We start from the raw sequence: 19,299 nt of genomic DNA on the forward strand, positions 1-19,299 counted from the left end.
GCCAGTACACGGGCAGGTCAAGAGACTGCTAGGCATGCAGCTCTGTGGAGCCATGGTCCAGCCTCTCATGCAGGGCTCCTGTGTGGGGAGGTGAGAGGCAGAGGAGGTTTCCAGCAACCTTCCTTGCCCCCAGGCTGTGCCCAGCTCTCCTTGATGACAGCTGGCCCTATAACACTCGTCTTCCCAGGTTCCCACAAGTGCACAGGGTCTCGTGTCTACCACACACCCCTCACTCTACAACACTCATCACGGTCCTGCTTCTCAGACAAACCGGACATGACATAGAGCTCAACAAAGTTTCCCCAAGTCCACAATAAGTGAGGGGTGTGTGACCCTGGCCAGACCCGGACTCAGCCCCCTGCCACGGGTCCACTGGGAGGCGTCCCCGCCTGCAGCCAAGGTTCAGCCACAGATGCTTGGGTTCAGAAGCCCAGTGTGTGAGCTCTTCTGACCCGCTGTCTCCCCAAGCAGCAGTCCTTCCATGACTGTTTCCTTGGAATTAGCTCAACCCAAGGGGCCTGACCGTCAGCAACTCAGGACATGACACACCAGTCAGGTGGGGATTCTTGGACTGAAAATAACCACAGGCTCCCACAGGTAAAACAAAAAGACTATCAATTTCTAGTCTTGAAAGCATGTTGGAGGAAGGGGGAGTGGAGGCGGGAGACAGCTGGGACCAAATGTCCCCAGAGCTGGGAAATACCCTCATCAAGATGTTTTTGTTCTTTATTCTCTGCTCTCAGAAAGAAAGGGATCCAATGAACAAGCCATTTAACTTTTGTGTGTTTTCTACTTAATTTACTATCTCCTGAGGCAGTTGATGCTTAAGAAATGATTTAAATGCATTTTTGCCAAATGGTTCTAAAATATTTAATCTCCAGATCTCAAGACCCAAGATTTCACAGCCCTCTCATCAGAACAATCCCTTCTCTCACTCAGACCTCATTCAGAACAATGAGGACCTTCTGATGCTGGGCTGAGCCTTTGTAGGAAGTTTCCAGAGAGAGCAGGCGTGAGTGAGTGGGAAAGGCCCCTGGGCCTTGGAGTCCAGCCCGCCTGGCTTCTGCGTGTCTCTCTTCGTGTTCACAAAACATCCCAAGGGGATCTCCTGCTAACAAGCAAGCTAGATTCCGCTTTGCTCTAATGGCTCTGCTTGCGCGCTGCCAGGGGAGAGAACGATGGCAAAGCCCAAGTCTGCATGAAGCAGAGACTTCCGGTGGCAGACAGATGGTGAGGATGAAGGAGAACATGTCTGAAAACAGTGGAAGTGGGGTGACAGGCATGGGGAGTCTCTCTATGATACGAGTTAATACTCTTTCACTCCCATTTTATCCACGTTTATGGGGAAGGCAAGTCGGGTTCCCTAAGTCAGCACACTCGGAGAGGCACATCTGCCTCATTACGAGGTGACGCACGCTGCCGCCAGGGCACTTTTTGTTGTTGTTCGGTCGCTCAGTTGTGTCCGACTCTTTGCACTCCATGGACTGTAGCGCCAGGCTTCCCTGTCCTTCACCAACTCCCGGAGCTTACTCAAGCTCTTGTCCGTTGAGTCGATGATGCCATCCAACCATCTCATCCTCTGTTGTCCCCTTCTCCTGCGTTCAATCTTTCCCAGCATCAGGGTCTCTTCCAATGAGTCACTTCTTCACCAAAGTATTAGAGCTTCAGCATCAGTTCTTCCAATGAATATCCAGGACTGATTTCCTTTAGGATGGACTGGTTTGATCTCCTTGCTGTCCAAGGGACTCTCAAGAGTCTTCTCCAACACCACAGTTCAAAAGCATCAATTCTTTGGTGCTCAGTCTCCTTTATGATTTGAATCTCACATCCATACATGACTACTGGAAAAACCATAGCTTTGACTATACAGACTCCAGAGTATGAGGGGGAGAAATAAAGCCAAAGCTCTAGAAACAAACTCTAGACATCACTCCAAAAAGGTGTTCAATGCCAGCATGTCCTTCTTTCTGTGAATGTGAAAGTTGGCTGCCAATAAAGGGGCACTTCTGAGTCCCCAGCAGGAAGAGAACAGCCGTGTCGTGATAGCCCTAACTTAGGCAAAAACATTCTGGTAAAACCTGTATGAATGAAGGAAAAGAAAAGACACAGGAAACAACCTGAATGTCGGTCAACAGGTGAGTGGACAAAGAAGCTGCAGCACATCCTCAATGGAACACTACTCAGCCATGAAAGGCACAAAATGACAGTATTCACAGCAGCATGGGCGGACACAGAGATCACCCTGCTCAGCGCAGTAAGTCAGACAGAGGAGCACGAAGGCCACGCGATGTCACTTGCATGTGGAAGGTAGAAGGTGGCACAAACAAACCTCTCGGTGAAGCAGCAACAGAAGCAGGGGCTCAGAGAACAGGGGCTCAGAGAACAGGGGCTCAGAGAACAGGGGCTCAGAGAACAGGCTGCTGGTGGCCAAGGGGTGGGGGTGGGAGAGGGCTGCATTGGGAGCTTGGGGTTAGCAGATGCAAACTGCTTATAGAGAAAAGATAAACAGCAAGGTCCTACTGCACAGCGCAGGGAACTCTACCCAGTATCCTGTGATAAACCCTAACAGGAAAGAATATGAAAAAGGACATAACGGAGTCACTTCGCTGTATAGCAGCAGTTAACACAGCACTGTAATTTGACCATACTTGAATAAGAAATAAATTTAAAAACGAAACAAACAGCTATGAGACGTCTGCTTGTTTTGTATGTATCTTGTAGACATGCCCTCCTGGCGGCACCATGAATGCAGCCTCCAAGGGATGCGCCCTGGTCAAGCTGGCGGGGACCCCACAGGCACATGCCTCAAAAGGCCACCCTCTTCTGACCAAAGGGAACACATTTCACTAGCTGAGACATGTTCCCATGGCAACGGGATTTCACTAATTTTGAGTCACAAAAAAGGACAACCCCTCTGAAATTACACAAGGTATGTGGAGGACACCTTAGACTTCTCAAAGCCCTTCCTATACTCCCTCCCTTGGGTTCAGGATCTCCTGACTCTAAACTTCCATGCTGCTGGGTATGCTCCAACTCCCCTTTATCCCAGGAAACGGGGGGCTCCCTAACAGCCCGGCCGAACAGGAGGCACTCACTTGAGGTGATGTACTCCGGAGCTTTCCCGGGACTCAGGGGCACGGCCTCCTCGTAGTAGCCTTCCGGGAGAGAGGACGTTGGGAGCGGTGGCGGCCCATTGTCGGGTGGCTGAGCGAAGGGAGGAAAAACAACAGAGCACCAGAATTAGAAGAGAATTCTGGAGTTTGACCTAACAGGCGTCCGCGGGCACATTCCTCTTTCCTCTGTAATGTCTCCACCGAAAAATAACATCATCCTACAAAGAGTTTCCCAAGTTAGGCTTCTGGCGGGGTCTCCACTGCTCACTTGCCCACGACCACCTTCTGCCTGGCCCTGGCCACGCCGCTCAATTGATGCCACTCGCCAGCCACCACCAGACACAAACTCAGGCAGAGGCTGCAGTCACTGGCCCTTGCAGAGCCCTCCCCAGAGCAGAGACGGGTATCTCTCCTCCCCTCCACCCAACGGCCCACCCCACACCACTGACTGGCCCAGGTCCCCAGGCTGACTTCCTCCTCCTAGGACCACCCACACCGGAGACCCCTGGGGGGCACAGAGACGGTTCAGATCGCCCATGCGCATCTCAGAGCAGTGCTCGTTACGTGGCAACTGAAGAGGTGAGCATGTGTGCCCTCTATCTCACCAAACCCCTCCTGTGTGTCAGGCTAACTCACAAAGCAAGGGAAGAGGAAATCACCCAGAAGCCAGCTCTAAAAGAAACTGCACGTTATTCTCTGGAGAAGGTATCTGCTCACCACTCAACCCAGTCCCATCGCAGTTCCTTGACAGACTCCGAGTCAGACAGCCTGCTTTCGAAGCCGTAACTTCACAACGTGGAAAGCTGGCAGGCTCAGGCCCATCCAAATTCTAGCTAGACCAGCTGACGCACCGGTCTCTCAAACGTGCCTGGTGACACTAAAGCAGACCCAGCTCTTCCTCCCATGAACACGTGTAGGATCTGCTGGTTCCATCCCTCCCTCCTGGACCTCAGGACAACAGAGACAGAAGGGCTGGAAATTCAACACACAGAACACCTGCTGTCCCCGAGCAGCCGCGGCCCTGGTTATATGCTGCATCGGCCATCCGTGCAGGGGCCCTGCAAGGCCAGCACTACATCGCCTTACGTTTCACAGACACCGAGAGGGAGGCGCAGCGTCTACAAACATCTGCTGAAAATCAGACGCTGCTTCGTGACAAGCTGGGGTCTTCAAGCCCGGGTCTGCCCAGCAGTGACCTTTTTCAGATTCATATTCACTCTCTTCCCCTTTCCCAACTAGTTCACACCACCCATATCCTATAAACAAACAGGAAAGATGTCACTGGGAATGGAGGAGAACAGAGGCCCCAAACTGAAGGGCAACCAAGTTCAGCTTCCAAGGAGAACAATGACCCATAGAACACGAAACTCCACCTTTTTTTTTTCCCCCTGTAACTCAAGCCTGAAGCCAAGAAGTCCTTTGCGAATGACTAATCGCCACTGTGGGCTCAACCCACTCCTTCCTCTCGGAGATGAAGAGAGATAATTCACTCCAGGTCATCCGCACAGCACCCTGCCCCGTCCTTGAAGGCAGCGTCCCGGCCCTGGTCCCCCTGCACTCCCCTCCCCAGGCTGCTGCCCACCAGCCGTCACCCTGGGCTCTCATGCTGGAGCACATCCAGGTCCCCCTGAGGGGCGGTGCTGACAGTGGAACCTGATACCCGATCCTCCCTGGGCGAGGTCAGAACAGAAGTCCACACCAGGGTTAAAAATCTCCACTCGGTGCTTTTGGTAGATGGCTGTTTGAGTCCCTGAGTGTTTTTATTAATGAAATGAGAATGCTTCAGCTTCCTCTTAGTGTGTTGAAACAGTGGAATTATTCATGTTCTGGGAAAGCATTACCAATGGCTGAATCAAACACACACTCATCAATTAGCACAGCACACTCCTTTCCAGGGCTGCTAAGGTGCGTGAGGTAGGAGCCGGCACTCAGCTAATGAGACTTCTCAGAGGACTCTCAGACCCTGCTGGTGTGCACTCCACACAAGCTCTCCGCACATATGCCCCTAAATCCACGATTCTACTTCTAGAAATGCATGCTAAGAAGGTCAACTGGTCACATGAGCAAAAACATATAAGGATGTTCAATACAAGTTTTTCCCTCCAAATTTTTTTTTTCAATTGTGTTTTTCTTCCCCTCCAAATTTAAAAGCAATCAAAATATTCCTTGAGATGAGACTGTTCAGGTGTTCCAACACAGCCACGCGCAGCCATTTAAAAGGAAGACGGTGCACGTCCGCAGTCATTTACTTGAAAAGTCTCTACTGGACGCTGTTACATGAAAGAAAATAGGTGCCTGTTAGCCTGTCGGAGCTGTGCTTATGCGGACCTCTACACTAAGACGGGTCACTCCCCAAAATGCTAACACAAGGTTACGGCTGTTTCACGCACATCTGTAGAGCTTGAATTTTCTTTGGGGTTTTTCTATTTGTTTGCTTGCTTGCTTTTGTTTTTTAAGCAGTACCTTGCGTAGTTCTCTGACCAGGAACTGAACCCGTGACCCCTGCATTGGAAGTGCACAGTCTTATAACCACGGGCTGGCCAGGGAAGTCCATTGAATTTTCTGTATACTATTGTTTTAAAAAGAAAAAAAAACACAAACGTGCATTTTGAAATCACACACCTCAAAAAATAATATTTCTAGAGAAGCACCCTGCCTCTCCAAAGAGGATCTCAAGCTCCACCCCCAAATGCCACTGGTTCTTGAACTTCTGCCTCAGGGGTTACAGACACGGGCAGAGGTGACGGTTTGTTACAGGGCAGATGCGGGAAGAGACAGAGAAGACGAGGACCACGGTTTAGCGCCACTGCCTTCAAAGGGAAGGCTTCCTTCAGATCCTTCCGGTAGGTCAGAAGTCACTGGACTTGCTGGAGGAGACTCCTGAGAGGCCCTTGGACCGCAAGGAGAGGAAGCCAGCCCATCCTAAAGGAGATCAACCCTGAATATGCCCTGGAAGGACTGATGCTGAAGCTGAAGCTCCAATACTTTGGCCACCTGGTGTGAAGAGCCAACTCACTGGAAAAAGTCCCGATGCTGGGAAAGACTGAGAGCAGGAGAAGGGGGGACAGAGGATGAGATCACTGGATGGCATCATCGACTCGACGGAGATGAGTTGGAGCAAGCTCCAGGAGATGGTGAAGGACAGGGAAGGCTGGTGTGCTGCACGCAGTCCATGGGGTCGCAAAGAGTTGGCCACGACTGAGCGACTGAATGACAAGATGGCACAAATACAATGATTATTTTGCTATTATTTCAGCAAAATAACAATATTAACTTCTATTCACAGACTGCCTTCTGTGTGCCACACGCTGTTCTGGAAGACTTTCTGTATCTTTTTTCTTGTCCAGAAGACAACTCTGAGAGGTTAGTGTTTTCAATATAATTTTGGAAACAAGGAAACTGAGGCTCAGGGGATGATAGACGCTGCCCAGCGTCCCTGGTATGGCCGAGCTGCTTCGTGGAGAAGGAGGAGCCAGCTGGGTGGGCACTGCGGCAGTGAGAATGCATCCCTGTGTCAGGACCGAGGCCCAGGCACCTTTCACTGCGGTGGCCGAGCCATGTAAGATGCAGGGAAAGCAGCCAGCCTTCAAGGTTGCTGGGCGCAACCCGAGGCGTCCAGCCCCTGCAGCTCCGTGGGATCTGCCCTCTCGTCCCCTCGGGAGGAAGACGCATCGGCACTGCCTCTGTCTCCACTCCCACTCCTCCGCTCCCCTCTCTCCCCTACTGCACTTTCCCGCCCCACCACATTCCCCTCCACCAGCCCCAATTTATCACTCAGGCCCTTGTACCAGACAGGCCAGTGAACCAGAAGACCTGACTTCAGCAGAGAAAAACCCCAGCCGAGAATGTGGAATCTCTCTCTGACTTTAATTCTATACACACAGGGGTACGTCCAGATTCTGTCTTTCTGGTTACGGTGATTAAAATCCTAAGTGAAGTTGTGTGATGGGCCCAGCACACACACGTTAGGAAGAACAAGTGTGCAAGTTTGTGCAGGCTCAGTGTATCCGACTCTTTGTGACCCCCGCGTGGGCTGTAGCCCGCCAGGCTCCTCTGTCTGTGGGATTTCCCAGGCAAGAATCCTGGGAGAGGTTGCTACTTCCTTCTCCAGGGGATCTTCCTGACCCAGGAACTGAACTCGTGTCTCCTGCATCTCTTGTATTGGCAGGTGGACTCTTCAGTAGCAGCCGAAAGATAGGATCTGACAGAAGAGAAGAGGGCCCACGCTAGAGCCATGCATTGGCAAAACCCTTTTCCGCCGGCACGAGGACAGCACCCCTGACAGCATCAGCTAAGCTTCATGACTGTCAACAGGGAACAAAAGTTTAAGGTCTAAACTGCAAAACGTGGTTTCAACACCAACGTCAAGAATTTCGAGTATGGGCCTTCCCTAGTGATCCAGTGGTTAAGACTCCATGCTGCCACTACAGGAGGCATGGGTTCAATCCCTGCTCAGGGAACTACGGTCCTGTGTGCTGCTCAGCAGAGCCAAAAAAATTTAAAATTTTTTTTAAATAAGAATTTTGAGCAGGTACTCTTCTTGGTAAAGTAAGTTTTTTTTTTATCCAAATGACAACCCATTCCCTTCTGATCACTATTTAATTTGCATTCCAAGAGCACTTGAGAAAACACTGGGAAATCATCCATGTGTATTTTCTCAAGTTTTATTTACACACAACTCTGAATGAGAGGCCGTGAAGCCTCTTTCTCATCCGCTCCTCCTCCACCAGGAGGCAGGGAGGGGGGAGAGTCCTCCGGCCATGCCAACAGGACACGGGACAGGTCCATGATGAAGATGCCGTAGGGATGAGACGCAACGCCAAACTCTGAGGTTTTCAAGAGACAAGGAGAAAAGAAACGGGATGGGTCACATCCACCAGAAGGATCACATCTGACTTCCCTGGGAATTAAATGATTGTGTTTTAAATCTCAGGCTTAGTCTCCACTCTGCAACTGGTAAAATAACTACTTTTGTCATAATAATCTCAAAGAATCTCATGATCCCATCTGTCAAACACAGAAAACGAAGTTGCTATGAAAGTACTTTAGGAAGGACGAAATGCCATCCAGCCAGGTGGTAGGGGCTGGGACCAAAACCTCAGTTTCCGAGAGACAGGAAGTAGCATGCCGGCTCCTGGGGCTGGGGGGGGAGCCCTTTTCACTGGGTTCCGAGAGACAGGAAGTAGCATGCTGGCTCCTGGGGCTGGGGGGGGAGCCCTGTTCACTGGGTTCCGAGAGACAGGAAGTAGCATGCTGGCTCCTGGGGCTGGGGTGGGGAGCCCTGTTCACTGGGGACAGGCTTTCAGTCTGGAAAGATGAAAAGTTCTGGAGACAGATCATGTTAAGGGCTGCACGACAATATGTATGGACTTTACACGACTGAACTCAGTTCAGTTCAGTCACTCAGTCGTGTCTGACTCTTTGTGACCCCATGGACTGCAGCACGCCAGGCTTCCCTGTCCATCACCAACTCCCGGAGCTTGCTCAAACTCATGTCCATCAAGTCGGTGATGCCATCCAACCATCTCATCCTCTTTCACCCTCTTCGCCTCCTGCCTTCAATCTTTCCCAGTATCAGAGTCTTTTTCAATGAGTCAGTTCTTCACATCAGGTGGCCAAAGTACTGGAGTTTCAGCTTCAGCATCAGTCCTTCCAATGAATATTCAAGACTGATCTCCTTTAGGATGGACTGGTTGGATGTCCTTGCAGTCCAAGGGACTCTCAAGAGTCTTCTCCAACACCACAGTTCAAAAGCATCAATTCTTCAGCGCTTAGCTTTCTTTACAGCCCAATTCTCACATCCATACACGACTACTGGAAAAACCATAGCTTTGACTAGACAGACCTTTGTCGACAAAGTAATGTCTCTGCTTTTTAATATGCTGTCTAGGTTGGTCATAGCTTTTCTTCCTAGGAGGAAGTGTCTTTTAATTTCATGGCTGCAGTCACCATCGGCAGTGATTTTGGAGCCCAAGAAAATAAACTCTCACACCACTAAATGGGACACTGACCAATGATTGAAATGATAAAGTCTGTGTTACATATGTTTTACCATAATAAAAAAAAAATGACCTATTACCTGTTGGTATAATAAGTCATTATATTTACACAGGGTCTGGCCTAAAGACATCAAAACACTAAATTGCTATCTTCTACCCAATCTAAATGGGGCTTTCCCAGTGGCTCAGTGGTAAAGAATCCACCTGTCAATGCGGGTTCAATCCCTGGGTCAAGAAGATCCCCTGGAGGTGGAAATGGCAACTCACTCCAGTAGTCATTTTTTTTTTTAATTGGAGGCTAACTACTTTACAATATTGTGGGTTTTGCCATATATCGACATGAATCAGCCATGAGTGCACATGTGTCCCCCCATCCTGATGCCCCCTCCCACCTCCCTCTCCACCCCATCCCTCTGGGTTGTCTCAGAGCACCAGCCTTGGGTGTCCTGCTTCATGCATCGAATTTGCAGGCATCACCTAGTTTATGTATGGTAATATACACGTTTCAATGCTGTTCTCCTACATTGTCCCACCCTCGCCTTCTCCCACATAGTCCAAAAGTCTGTTCTTTACATCTGTGTCTCTTTTGCTGTCTTGAATACAGGGTTGTCATCACCATATTTCTAAATTCCATATATATGCGTTAATATACTGTACTGGGGAGAAGGCAATGGCACCCCACTCCAGTACTCTTGCCTGGAAACTCCCGTGGACAGAGGAGCCTGGTAGGCTGCAGTCCATGGGGTCGCTAAGAGTCGGACACGACTAAGTGACTTCACTTTCACTTTTCATTTCCATGCATTGGAGAAGGCAATGGCAACGCACTCCAGTGTTCTTGCCTGGAGAATCCCAGGGATGGGGGAGCCAGGTGGGCTGCCGTCTATGGGGTCGCACAGAGTTGGACAAGACTGAACGATGCAGCAGCAGCATACTGTATTGGTGTTTCTCTTTCTGGCTTACTTCACTCTGTATAATAGGCTCCAGTTTCATCTACCTCACTAGAACTGACTCAGATGCGTTCTTTTTTTTATAGTTGAGTAATACTCCACTGTGTATATGTGCCACAGCTTTCTTATCCATTCACCTGCCGATGGACATCCAGGTTGCTTCCATGTCCTAGCTATTGTAAACAGCGCTGCAGTGAACACTGGGGTACATGTGTCTCTTTCAATTCACTCCAGTATTCTTGCTTGGGAAATCCCATGGACAGAGGAGTCTGGTGGGCTACAATTCATGGGGTCACAACACGTCAGACACAAGTGAGCGCACACACACACACTCCCATCTAAGTACCATGTAGTCACTCAGTCGCGTCCGACTCTTTGCGACCCCATGGGCTGTAGTCCAGCAGGCTCTTCTGTCCGTGGACTTCTCCAGGCAGGAACATTGGAGTGACCACTCAAGTGAGCAAATAAAAACATTTCTGGAAAATGCCTTGATGAGGTATCATCCGTATCGTCTGCAGCCCCCAGAGGAGCGTGCCTGCTCTCCTCGCTCAGCAGGGAGGTGTGAGGTCTCCCTGTCCGAGGATCCCCTGCTACTCTGGAGCGGAGGAGGAGAGGGCAGGAAGCACAATCCCCAGTGGTCTGTATCAGCCCCGGCTGGAGGGCTGGGCGGCCAATGTCAACACAGATGGGACCCATTTCCGGACGACCCGGCCGCCTTCACAAATGCTCCCTCTGCACCGGCTGCGTGCTAACTAAGGACCAGGCCTTTGACAGCTGCACAGCTCTCAGTGTGAAACAAAACCCAGAATCTGCTGAAAAGCGCAGCCCTTCCCAGAAATGTTTTCATGATGCATATGCATACTTTGGCTTGCTCCAGTGCCCCCCGGAGAGCAAGGGAGCTGGAGGGGCTGTAAAGACACTGCACCCCACCCTGTGACCTCAAGGGTTGAGAGCAGATCTGAATTCGAAGAGCACACACCCACACTCCCACCGCCTGACCTACAGGCCACACTGAAGGGGTCGCCGGCTCATCCAGGGACCCTGGGCTGCAGCCGTGTTGACTCTAAGGGCAAAACAGAAACGTGCACTGCTCCCTTCCTGTATAGAAGGGTAATCAGCGTGACAAGGCGGGCTTTTTGATGCGGCCCTGACCTTGAGCGGTCGTCCCGGCGTTTTCTGCTTTGCAACGTGAGGAACACAAGGAGAAGAACACACACCGTCTTCAGAAGGTGAAAATCTAGTGCAATCAGAAAAATGCCAAAGGAGGCACTGCTGATCGATGGGCACGAAGCTGCAATTACCCCAGATGGATAAATTTCAGAGGCCCACTGGATCCCGCCCTCCCCTCCCTTTCACTTCTATCACCTGAGTGTAATTCACCAGCTGTGGGGCATAGAGGCCCATCTGGTCTCTGCCACATCCTGTTGGGGAGGGTGGTGCCCACTTAGGTGTCAGCCAACCAAAGAGGAGCGCTGATGCCCAAGAGGGCCTCACAGAGCCAGGTGAGGGCCCTCAGTTATGGGCCTGTCAGGCCTGAAATGGGGGGTGATGGGATGCTCAGTGTGCTCAGAAAAGTGGTCAATGTGACCCCGCCTGCCTGCCCAGCCTCTCGAGTGTCCAGGAAAAAAGGACATCAAGAGACAGTAACAATTGCAAAAAGCGATGTTCAACACTAAAAGGGCTAAAAAGAGAAAAGGACTCATTTCTCAGAGATCAGAACACACAGAGCTGTGATAAAAGGCAGTATTCCTTTGATACGTGCCATTTTTAAAAGAGTTGAAAATGCAACTATGGCTCAAATGAATGAAATAACACCAGGTTGGAGCACCCTAAGTCTTACGTTAGAAACAAACCCCCCTTGGTCACTTAGAGCTGCTCTAAGGATGGTCCGATCTGCTCTGCAGGCAGGCCCACGGCCCCTCGAGGTTTAACCCCCGCCTCAGTGTGTTCCAGCCTCACCCACAGACGAGCCACCCAAACCCACACAGAGGGGTCTGCAGGCTTCAGTCTTTCGGGGTCTTTCTTGGGCTTGTGCTTTAATTTATGATACGCTCTCTGCCTGGCATAGACTCCTACCCACCGCATCTCTACTCTCCCACCAGCCAAATCTCCTGGAAGTCAACGTGCCAACAGCACATGACCCACTGGACAGAAGCCAACTCACCAAATGCAGTTTACAGAATGACGGGCTTACTTGCTGAGTAACAAATGCCCTGAAAAACCACCAGGAATATACTCGCGTTGTGGAGCACAAGTTCAGGGCACACGGGCTTCAGCAGTTGTTGCTCTCAGGCTCCAGAGCACAGGCTCAGAGTTGCAGCTCCCCGGCTCCAGAGCATGGGCTCGGCAGTCGCGGCTCCCGGGCTCTAGAGCACGGGCTCGGCAGTCGAGGCTCCCGGGCTCCAGAGCACGGGCTCAGTAGTCGCGGCTCCCGGGCTCTAGAGCGTAGGCTCGGCAGTCGAGGCTCCCGGGCTCCAGAGCACGGGCTCAGCAGCTGTGGCTCCCAGGCTCTGGAGCGCAGGCTCAGCAGTCGTGACTCCCGGGCTCCAGAGCATGGGCTCAGCAGTCGTGGCTCCCGGGCTCTAGAGCACAGGCTCAGCAGTCATGGCTCACAGGCTTAGTTGCTCTGCAGCAAGTGGGATCTTCCCAGACCAGGGATTGAACCCATGTCTCCTGCACTGGGCAGGTGGATTCTTCACCACTGAGCCACCAAGGAAGCCCAGAATGCTCACTTTAACAAGTTCCCTGGAATTTTAAGAAGCACTGCCCTACACAGTAACAGCCGGCTCTTGCACAGGGCTTAACAGATGCAAGGCAGATATTCCAAGCACTTGAGGCACACCAACTCTTTTCAGTTTCACAACAATCTCACTAAGTACTATTCACTTCAGTTCAGTTCAGCCACTCAGTTGTGTCCGACTCTTTGCAGCCCCACGGACTGCAGCGCAGCAGCCTTCCCTGTCCATCACCAACTCCCGGAGCTTGCTCAAACTCATGTCCATCGAGTTGGTGATGCTATTAGCACACTCGTTTTGGAATGAGGCCTCTCAGACACAGAGACATGAAAGCTACAGTCTGAACCCACACAGCAAGTGTCAGAGCTGGTACCTGGAAGCAAGCAGCCACACTCCCGTCTGCGCCCTGGACCCTGCTGCCTCCTCAGCACCCGATGCAGAAACAGGCTCGTGGTTCCTGACAAACCTTCTCTGTCTGTGAATGCTGGTGAGCACTCACGTTGGTTTTGCTGCCTCACTTCCACAAATACTGACAGTATTACTGAGAAAAGGCTGGATTTGAAATCAAAAGAATAGGTTATAAAAATCTGCTTTTGCCTTTCCTCCTAACCTTGGGCTGTCCCTTTGCCAGTGGAGCCACATTTCCTTTTCTGTAAAGTGGATACACACACTGTTCACGTGTTCAGAGGTGTTGCAGGGTTCTCTGAGGTCAGGCTGTATGGATTAAATGAAATTGTAAGTGGAAGAGGAATAAGCATGCCCTGTGACATGTGGTAGGGACCCAGTGAGTGCCGAGCTCCTTCCATCCCCTCTCCAGTGATCATCACGGAGCGCCCACAGGACACTGGCCCTGTGCTGGGACCCAGGCAGGGACAAAACAAACAGGCTGTGGCCCTGTCTTCCTGCAGCTTTTCTCTGGCTGGACAGATGATAAGATGATTCATACAGAAAGCAACCATTAGGAAAAGAGTTGCTAGGTAACTGACACTGCTCTAATTTTGAATGAGAGCCTAATTTTCCTGAGTAAGCAAATTAGAAAATAGCAAAAGGCAGAAAAAGCTGAGTGGGGCATGAAAAATGGCAAACACGAATATCCCCAGATCACAAAAATAGCCAGAGAATTCCAAAACAAATTTTGAATGCAGAAAATCAAATAAAATACACATTCCTGGACTATGTACATATTTTTCTTCTGGAGGAAAAAAAAAAAAGGATATTTAATCCCAGAAAGAAGCATAACAGTGAATATTGAAGTCTTAGGCTACGGATATTCAAACTCAGAGCTAACGCAGAGAGACGGGCATGTCACTAGGCTCTACTGCCATTATTTTGCTGATAATCATCTGATTTTTTTTTTTAATCTGACTTAAGAACAGATTTCCATGGACCTGTAGCTCCAGCAATTTTCAGAGGCCCAGCAGCCTCCTGTGGGAAGGCCACACCTACAGCCTCCCACTTAACCATTACTAGCTCCCCAAACACACTCATAGGCATGCCCTGAGCAAACCAAGGCCTCTTTTCTTGCAGAATCAGGCTTTTATCACCTGCCCTGGAACCAAAAATAACCCAGGTGTCCAGTGATTCTCCTGATTGTGGGACTTTTTTTTTTTTTTTTTTTTTTTATTGAAGTACACTTGCTTTACAATGCTGTTAGTTTCCACTGTACAGCAAAGTGAATCAGCTGCTGCTGCTAAGTTGCTTCAGTCGTGTCCAACTCTGTGCGACCCCCGAGACGGCAGCCCACCAGGCTCCCCCGTCCTTGGGATTCTATCCGCTGTTTTTCCTGGATTTCTTTCCCACTTTAGGTCCCCACAGAGCACTGAGCGGAGCTGCCTGTGCTGTGCAGCAGCCTCTCATCAGTTCGCTACTTATAAAGTAGGGACGTAGCAGAGAACTGCACATGTCAGTTCCGACCTCCCAGTTCACCCACCGCTCTTCCCCCTTGGTGTCCATACGCCTGTTCTCCAAGACTGCATCTCTATTTCTGCTTCATAAACCACACTATCTATACCGAGGTGGTATGTAGATACCATGGCATATTACTCAGCCATAAAAAAGAATGAAACTGGGTCATTTGCAGAGATATGGATGAACTCAGAGTCTGTGACTAAGTCGGAAAGAGGAAAACAGATACTATATATTAATGCGTACATGTGGACTCTGACAAAGTTAATGGTGGGTCTTGCACTCACCAGCCACGGCTGTGGGATCTCGGGCAAAGGCATCTGGGGAGGGGCCGGCAGGCTGCTAGGGGTCTCTGGCTTCGTGGCATGATCCTTCACTTCAAAACCTGCACCAAAAGCACAAATGAGGATGAGGAAGGCTTGCTCCTTGGAAGACGAGCTATGACCAACCTAGAAAGCATTAAAAAGCACAGACATTACTTTGCCAACAAAAGTCCGTCTAGTCAAAGCTGTGGTTTTCCCAGTAGTCATGTATGGATGTGAAAGAAAATGAAAGGCACTCAGTCGTGTCCAACTCCTTGTGACCCCATGGACTATATAGTCCATGGAATTCTCCAGCCCAGGATACTGGAGTGGGTAGCTGTTCCCTTCTCTAGGGAATCTTCCCAATCCAGGTCTCTCACATTGCAGGCAGATTCTTTACCAGTTGAGCCATAAGGGAAGCCCATATGGATGAGAGAGTTGGACTATAAAGAAAGCTGAGCCCTGAAGAATTGATGCTTTTGAACTATGGTGTTGGAGAAGACTCTTGAGAATCCCCTGGACTGCAAGGAGATCCAACCAGTCCATCCTAAAGGAGATCAGTCCTGAATATTCATTGGAAGGACTGATGCTGAAGCTGAAACTCCAATACTTTGGCCACGTGATTCGAATAACTGACTCATTTGAAAAGACTCTAATGCTGGGAATGATTGAGGGCAGGGGAAGAAGGGGATGACAGAGGATGAGATGGTTGGATTGCATCAGTGACTCAATGGACATGAGTTTAAGCGAGCTCTGGGAGTTGGTGATGGACAGGGAAGCGTGGTGTGCTGCAGTCCATGGGGTCACAAAGAGTTGGACACAACTGAGCAACTGAACTGAACTAAACTGGATGAGGAAGAGGAGCAAGCTGTAAACAGCTGCCACCTCCTTGACCCCACACTGAACACATCACAAATATTTACTTTCCCTAATCCTTTACAACAGTCCTGCAAGGTAAGTATTCTTCTGCCTCACTCTACAGGTGAAAGATCTACAGCTGGACCAAAAAAAAAAAAGGTTGCAGCACTAAGTAGAGCACGGACAGGAAGAACGATGGAGCTGGCACCAAAGTGGGCATCCTTCCCTAGGCCGGGCGGTCTCTCAAGGAGAGCAGCCTCTCCTGAACTCCTGCCCAGGTTAGTGCTCACCCACGTACCGAGGGGGCAGACGCTTCCCTGGGAATCAGTGAGTCTGCACTGAGCACCCTCCTGGGCTGGATGCTGTTAACAGACTTGCTCGCTGCTGACAAGACTGACACACTCTCATACCTTCAGGCCAGCGTATTCAAGTTGGGAAGACAAACATATGCATGCTCGACTCTCAGGAGATGTGGGGAGCAGGGAACCGGAAGGCGCTAATTCGGGCCCAGTGCACTTTACACGCAAGGGCTCAACTCCCTAGACCTAGAAAAAACTGCTCAGTGATCACCTACAAGGGGTTGAGCACGATGTCACGGGCTGGGAAAAGACAAAGTCCCCGACCTGCAGAAGCTACAACAAAGACCAGAATCTTGGCAGAGGACTGGAAACAGTCAAAAAAAGAAAAAAAGAAAGATAAAGGATGAATGGAAATTCTACTGCCAAAACAATCAGTGCATGAGTTTTAAGCAGAATAAAGAGCTGAAGAGAAAATCAGTGAATTGGAAGGTATGGGGAAGGTATTCTACATCCAGAACAAAGCAGGGAGGGAAAGGGTGTTGGAACCCACTGAGCAGAGGAAGAGAGGAAGGGAAACCAGGGGGAGCAGACAGCAACTCCAGAGGCAGGAGGCCCAAACTGCGGCCGGTTCAGACCAGTGGTCTCAGGTGACCGACCCACGGTGTACACAGAAGAGATGAGGCTGCGAGAAATGTTGCCTCTGCCAGCAAAAGCAAGAGTAGGAGATAACAGTCAACAGTCACTCATATCTGCCGTGCCAGGCAATCTTTGGAAGTTTTATATCATCTTGTCAATCCGCACAACATCCCTCTGAGGTAGATGCTGCTACCCCTTTTTTCCACAGGGGTGGAGACCGGGCATTGACACGTTGAGTAACTTGTTCAAGGTCACAGCCTGGGTGATGCGCAGAGACAGAGAGCAAAGCCCACATGACTTCACAGCAGTCTCTCTCAGCTCAGTCCCACTGATTCTGTTTCTCTGAGGACCTCTGATTAACAAACCTGCTTTCCTGCAAGTCTGGGATTTTGGTAAGTGTGAAAGTGACTAGTCGTGTCCGACTCTCTGCGACCCCATAGACTATATAGTCCATGGAATTCTCCAGCCCAGAATACTGGAGTGGGTAGCCTTTCCCTTCTCCAGAGGATCTTCCCAACCCAGGGATCGAACCCAGGTCTCCCGCATAGCAGGCAGATTCTTAACCAGCCGAGCCACAGGGGAAGCCCAAGAACACTGGAGTGGGTAGCCTATCTCTTCTCCAGCGGATCTTCCCGACCCAGGAGCACCACATGTCATAAAGGGCCTTGTAGGCAGCCTGAGGGGCCTGGGGTTCATCCATGGGCAATCATAGGTAGAGAAAGGGCTCAGACAGGGAAGCAGCAGCATCGCTTAAAAGCAGGCTTTCAGCCCTATTTTTGTCTCTGTCTCAGAGACAGTGGCTCAGTGGCAAAGAATCCACCTGCAAATGCAGGATCCCTGCATCAGGAAGATCCCCTGCAGGAGGGAATGGCAATCCACTCCAGTGTTCTTGCCTGGAAAAGCCCATGGCCAGAGGAGCCTGGAGGGTTATACAGTCCATGGCGTCGCAAAGAGTCAGGCACAAATGAGCACATGGAGCTCTCTCTCCATCCTACTGGCCCTTTCAATCTGACTGACCCCAAAACACCGTGCTCATCCTGCACTTCTGTCTCAGGGACTCAGGCAGCTCTCATTCCACCTGTTACCAGATCCTTGAGCCCACCGCCAAGACTGACCAGCAGAACTTTCTGGAATGCCAATCTAACTTTGTCAAATCATGGCTTTGCACACTAAAAAGCAAAGAACTGCACATTTAGATGGCTGGAGTGCATGGCATGGGAATTATATCTCAGTGAAGCTGTTTACAGTAAACCTCCACATCTCATCCAGGTGTCTCCTGCCTTCAAGATTCTAACCCCGTATCCCCCAGGAACTGCCCCCAGCCCCTACCCCACTCACTCTCTCTCACTAAGCGGGTCTGGGGGCATCCGCCTCTCGGGTGCTCTCCTAACACAGATGCTCTGTCCCCACTACTCTGTCTTACCCACCGCGCACCAAAGTGGGGACACAACAGGCCTGAGCATGCTGTCTTTACCAGGGCCTGCGGGCAAGGCTGTGCCCTTGGCTGGCATTGGGGAATGTGAATTTCAGAAGCGTTTCCAACACTGCTTAATTGATGAGGTTGGTCTAACGTTGGTTCCTAGACTGTTTGAGCAAACAACACGATCAATGCCAAACACCTGCTGCGATGGCTCATTTTGTGTGCCAACCTGACTGGGCTCAGGGATGCTCAGAGAGCTGGCAGAACGTTATCTCTGGGTGCTTCTGTGAGAATGTTTCTGGGAGAGATGAGCATTTGACTTGGAGAACTGAACAAAGAGGATGGTCCTCCCCGTGTGAGTGGACGTCCTCCAGTGTGCTGAGAATCTGAACACAACAGAAAAGGGGAGGAAGGGTGGACACACCCTCTGGGCTGGAGTCAAGTCATCCGTCTTCTCCTGCCTTCAGACACTGGTGCTCCTGCTGCTCTGATCAGGACGCACACCGGCAGCAACCCTCCCGCCCCCACCGCCCCTTCTCGGACCTTCCGACTCGGACTGAATTACAGTCTGGTAATTACACCACCGGCTTTCTCGGGCCTCAGGCCTGCAGAGGGCAGGTCGTGTCACTGCTCAGCCTCTGAGGCCACATGAGCCAATCCCTATCCCAGATCTTTCCATCTCCCTTGGTAGCTCCGTGCATTCTGTTCCTCCAGGGAACCCTGACCAACAAACCTCCTCTCCTGTTAGTCTGAGATTTAGGTATGTGCCAGGCAGAGGGTGCCTATGTGGCCAGCCCCCAGGAAAGTCCTTGGGCGCTGAGTCTCCAGTGAGCTTCCCGGAATAGAAGCATGGCACATGGGCAGCTACATTTTTGTCGCTGAGGAGACAGTGCGATCTGTGTGAGCCTCGCGAGAGGAGGAGCACGAGGAAGCCCGTGCGTGGAACCCTCCAGACTTGGCAGGAGTCTTTTTCCCTTATAGCCTGTCTGGGTGTCCTTACAACCTCTGTGATGAATCCCAGCCATGAGAAAATACAACTCCATGCTGAGTCCTAGCAAACCTCCTAATGTTGGGTGATTTTAGGG

General features: G+C 50.7%; 1 protein-coding gene across 4 annotated transcripts in view; it reads right to left on the minus strand.

The window, feature by feature from the left end:
- Positions 1-19,299, minus strand: part of AFAP1 (actin filament associated protein 1) — a 149,670-nt gene that overhangs the window by 76,862 nt on the left and 53,509 nt on the right. For all 4 annotated transcript variants that reach the window (NM_001206044.2, XM_024993299.2, XM_059887569.1 and 1 more), the window contains 2 exons: positions 14,987-15,084; positions 3,096-3,204 (listed from right to left, as the gene is read on the minus strand). In NM_001206044.2, the coding sequence (NP_001192973.1) occupies positions 3,096-3,204; positions 14,987-15,084 (207 nt within the window). The remainder of the gene's footprint in view (positions 1-3,095; positions 3,205-14,986; positions 15,085-19,299) is intronic.

Source organism: Bos taurus, chromosome 6 (genome assembly GCF_002263795.3).
Source record: "Bos taurus isolate L1 Dominette 01449 registration number 42190680 breed Hereford chromosome 6, ARS-UCD2.0, whole genome shotgun sequence".
Taxonomy (NCBI): domain Eukaryota; kingdom Metazoa; phylum Chordata; class Mammalia; order Artiodactyla; family Bovidae; genus Bos; species Bos taurus.